At 50.8% G+C, this 4,033-nt stretch overlaps 1 protein-coding gene across 1 annotated transcript; it reads right to left on the reverse strand.

The window, feature by feature from the left end:
* Nucleotides 1-1,531: 1,531 nt before the first annotated feature.
* Nucleotides 1,532-3,729, reverse strand: LOC136539494 (putative polyol transporter 1). The gene is made up of 2 exons (XM_066531461.1): nt 3,494-3,729; nt 1,532-3,322 (listed from the first exon to the last, which is right to left on the reverse strand). Exons 1-2 carry the CDS (start codon nt 3,615-3,617, stop codon nt 1,857-1,859), a joined length of 1,590 nt encoding a protein of 529 aa, XP_066387558.1. The 5' UTR covers nt 3,618-3,729; the 3' UTR covers nt 1,532-1,856.
* Nucleotides 3,730-4,033: the final 304 nt, after the last annotated feature.

Consider the following 4,033-nt stretch of genomic DNA (forward strand, 5'->3'; position numbering starts at 1 on the left):
CGGGAGGTGGAGAGGGTCCCTCCACTCGCCTCTCCTCTCTCATCGCATTGTCCCTTCCCTTCCTTTTAATCATGTGTCATGTGTGGTGAACACAACAGAGACAAGCCACCTAAAGATGGGGACTAATGGGACTTGGATTGGATTATTGGATGGATAGATATATGTGTGCATGCATGGACCATTTATATTTATATATATTTATTTAGGTCAGCAAGGCCGGCCGTGTTTCTGCAGTTCGTTCGTTCTCTGCATGTAGCTATGCATGCAGACTTGCATCCACAGCTAGCCACTCCTCTAAATTGAGCTTTACCGTGATGCTATTTTGACCGGTGTTGACCAATTACTTACAATGCTTTTATGGAGTTGCACCTTAAATAAAAGTTGAAGTTTAAGTGGAGTACAACAAACTTTGTTTTTGGACCAAGAGCTAGATAAGCTTGTAAGAAAGTCAAAACGAGCCCTAAAGTTGGAATCCATGACTGTTTTGGGGAGCTCAAAATTTGGCTAAGTCTGGATGACTGAATTCAGGATTTCAGTTTTCATGTACCCCACTTTGGAGCCTTGTATCTCTCCAACCAGACCGAATAAGACTTTGAACCTTAAAGAAAAGTTGTAGTACTCATATAGATCTACAACTTTTGTTACTACATTTTGTGCCAGAACTAAACAGATCAGGAGATACGAAAGGACAAAAATTTATGTTCAGTCGCGTTTTTGGGGTAGAATTGAGTTTTGAACCTCATTGAACAGGTAGCTCGGCGTGGTGAGACTACACGCCGAGGTTCGGCCTCCGGCGTTGGCTGACACGACGCCGACGTAGTGGGCCCCATGCGCCACCGTGTCGCCGTCGACCGGGGTCGTCCGTGACGTGGCAAGACCTCGGCGTCGTGTCAGTCGACGCCGACCCTCATACCTCGGCGTCATGTCCTAAGACGCCTAAAAACGGTCTATTTTCAGAAAACGTTTTGGCAGTGGTATTTTTCTAAAAAATGTTTTAAAAAAGGACCAAAATACAAAAATATCACACGTTTTGGTATGCACGTTTGTGAAAAATCTGACATATATTTCTTTGATATCTATGATCTATAGAAATAATTTATAATTTTTTCTAAAAAGTTTGTTATATATTTTTCTAAGATCTGTAATAAATAAATTACACCGATGAAATCATTGTAAATATAGTAATAGGACAGTGTAAATATAGTTATAATGCATAGACAAAATTCAGTTGTTGCCTAGACAGATTCTAAAACTATATATTTGAAGACCATTCTACTCGTATTATTTCCAAAGCATTCAAGCTCAAAACGTAAAAAGTATTCCGTAATCAACAAAGTTTGGTTGACTTAAGATAAACTTAAAACATTACCTATCTTTTACTTGAGGGAGGCAACTGACAAGTGGTTCCGATCCCAAATTTCTTAACCTCTTTGAGTTGTTTGAGACACTTCATTTAGCACCAGACCTTAGCTAGCTTGCTTCATAGTACTGTACAAGCCAACCACCATGCATGCATATTGTACTCTCGTGCTTTGTCCATACATCACTTGTTATTGCTTACACGATACACGTCGACACACACGTACTCCTGCAAGTGTAATAATTCCCTACCTCCCCGTACAGACAAGAGGCCAAAAAGGCCAAACAAGAAAGTTATCCTCTTGCAATAAGTACGTACTCCTATACTTTGAACATAAAAAAAGGGTCTTTTACTACATGCGTGATGCGCCGCGCTTCTGCCGACCGGTCATCGCCTTCATGCGTCGTGCCACCGCCGCGCAATCTCTCTCAAGCGCGCCTTCTTAGTTCTTAGTACTTCAGATAACCTTCTCAGTGCATGCCCCGTGATTTCTTCATCACTCGTTTCTGATATCACTACTAGTGGCCGTCGATGATGACATCTCGACGTTGCTCGAGGTCTTCTTCTCCTTGCCGGGCGACGACTGCTGGTCGCTATCGTCGGCCATGTTGGGGATGCCGAAGAGGTCGCCCATCTGCTCCAGCGTGCGGCCGCGTGTCTCGCGGAGGTAGGTGAAGAAGAAGACCCAGGCGAGCGAGGCGATGCCCGCGTAGAGGAAGAAGCTGCCTCCGATGGTGATGCCCTTGGACAGCGACAGGAAGGTCATGGAGATGACCCCGCTGGTGACGCGGTTCAAGCCGACGCCGAGCGCGCACCCGAGCGCGCGCAGGTGAAGCGGGAAGATCTCGGAGCTGTACACCCACGTGATGGGGCCGAGCCCGATGGAGAAGAAGGCCACCACCCCGAGGATGGAGGCGATGCAGACGCCGATGGCCCAGGGGATGGTGGTGCCCTCCGGGTGGTGGCCGATCACGGTGAGCCCGAACCCGAGGCCGACGAGGCTGACGATCATGCCCCCGGTGCTCGTCAGCAGGAGAGGCCGGCGGCCGAAGCGATCCAGCGTGAACGTGGCCACCAGGATGAAGACCGTCTTGGTCACGCCCACGGCGCACGTGGCGCCCAGCAGCTTGTTCTTGTCGGCGATACCGGCGCTCTGGAACACGCGCGGGCTGTAGAGCACCACCGAGTCGATGCCCGACGACTGCTGGAAGAAGTGGATGCCGAGCGCCGACAGGAGCACGCGCCGGACGGCGGGCGTCGGGGACAGGATCAGCTCCTTCCACACGCGCTCCTCGCCGCCGGTCCTCTTGGCCACGGCGACGACGTCCCCGTCGAGGTCCGCGGGGATGCCGGCCGCCTCCTTGATGTCCGCGAGCCGCAGGGCGGCCTCCTCCGGCGTGTCGGAGGTCTTGCCGAGCACCACTTTGGCCTCGGCGAGACGGCCTTTCATGACCAGCCACCGCGGGGACTCGGGCATGCCGAGCACCATGAGCGCGAGGACGACGGAAGGCGCGGCGCCGATGCCGAGCATGAGGCGCCAGCCGAGCTTCAAGCTGAGGTGGGCAAAGGCGTAGTTGGAAACGTAGCCGAGCAGGATGCCTAAGTTGATGAACACCTCGGGGAAGGAGGTGAGGAACCCCCGTGATGACGCCGGCGAGACCTCGGCCGTGTAGACGGGCGCGATCATGAGCGCGTAGCCGACGCCGATGCCCGCCACGAACCTGCCAGCCATGAGCATGGGGTAGTTCACCGACAAGCCCATCATGATGGCCCCGACGAAGAAGATGACGGCCGCGAGGATGATGGTGAGCCGGCGTCCGATCCAGTCGGAGGTGCGCCCTGCCGCGAAGGAGCCGATGAGCGAGTAGAGGTTGAGGATGCCGAGCAGGACCTCCACCTCCACGTCTGAGATCTTGAGGTCCTCCTTGATGAACAGCGCCGCGCCGCTCATCACCCCGATGTCTAGAAAGCACGTATAAGTAACATGAAGACAGTCACTAGCTAAAACATCACCATGCACGTACTTCACCAGCAATTTTACTACATGACTTTTAATTGACGGCCAGAGGAAACATCAAACGTCTATATATACATAATTACATATACTTCGATGAATGAAGAATATATATGTACCGTAGCCGAGAAGGATGGAGGTCATGGAGGCCAAGATGGCGCAGGCAAAAGCGAACCGGACGTTAGTCTTCTTCCGCGGCGGCGCGACACCGTCCGGGAGGCCATCTTTATGCTGTTCTGCCATTGTTACCTTTGGCTGCTTGAGATCACTTACCGTGCACACACTGCACTTGGATCAGGCTACTGCTAGGTAGTGGTGTACAAGGTTTTACATGTCCCTAGCTAGCCAATGAGCAAAAGAAGGTGTGAAGGGGGCGTGCATATATAGGCCAGTGGGCCAAAAGCTGGATATGTGAACACCAATCGATCATCAGAGAGGGACTGTTTCCGTGTCAACTTTGATGTTTGAGGATGAAACATATAATACCAGGAATAATTGTGTAGCCTGCTGCTGGGAAGAATTGGTTGTTGAAGACGTCGCTGACTTTCATGGCACAGAGAAAAGGTACTTTTTAAACTTGAAATTGAAAGTAAAAGAGTAAAGCTAAACTTCACTGCAGTTATTCAAAGCTTCCTCTCACTTGAATTTTTCTGACCAAT

The sequence above is a fragment of the Miscanthus floridulus genome, chromosome 2 (assembly GCF_019320115.1).
Source record: "Miscanthus floridulus cultivar M001 chromosome 2, ASM1932011v1, whole genome shotgun sequence".
In the NCBI taxonomy this organism is placed as follows: Eukaryota; Viridiplantae; Streptophyta; class Magnoliopsida; order Poales; family Poaceae; genus Miscanthus; species Miscanthus floridulus.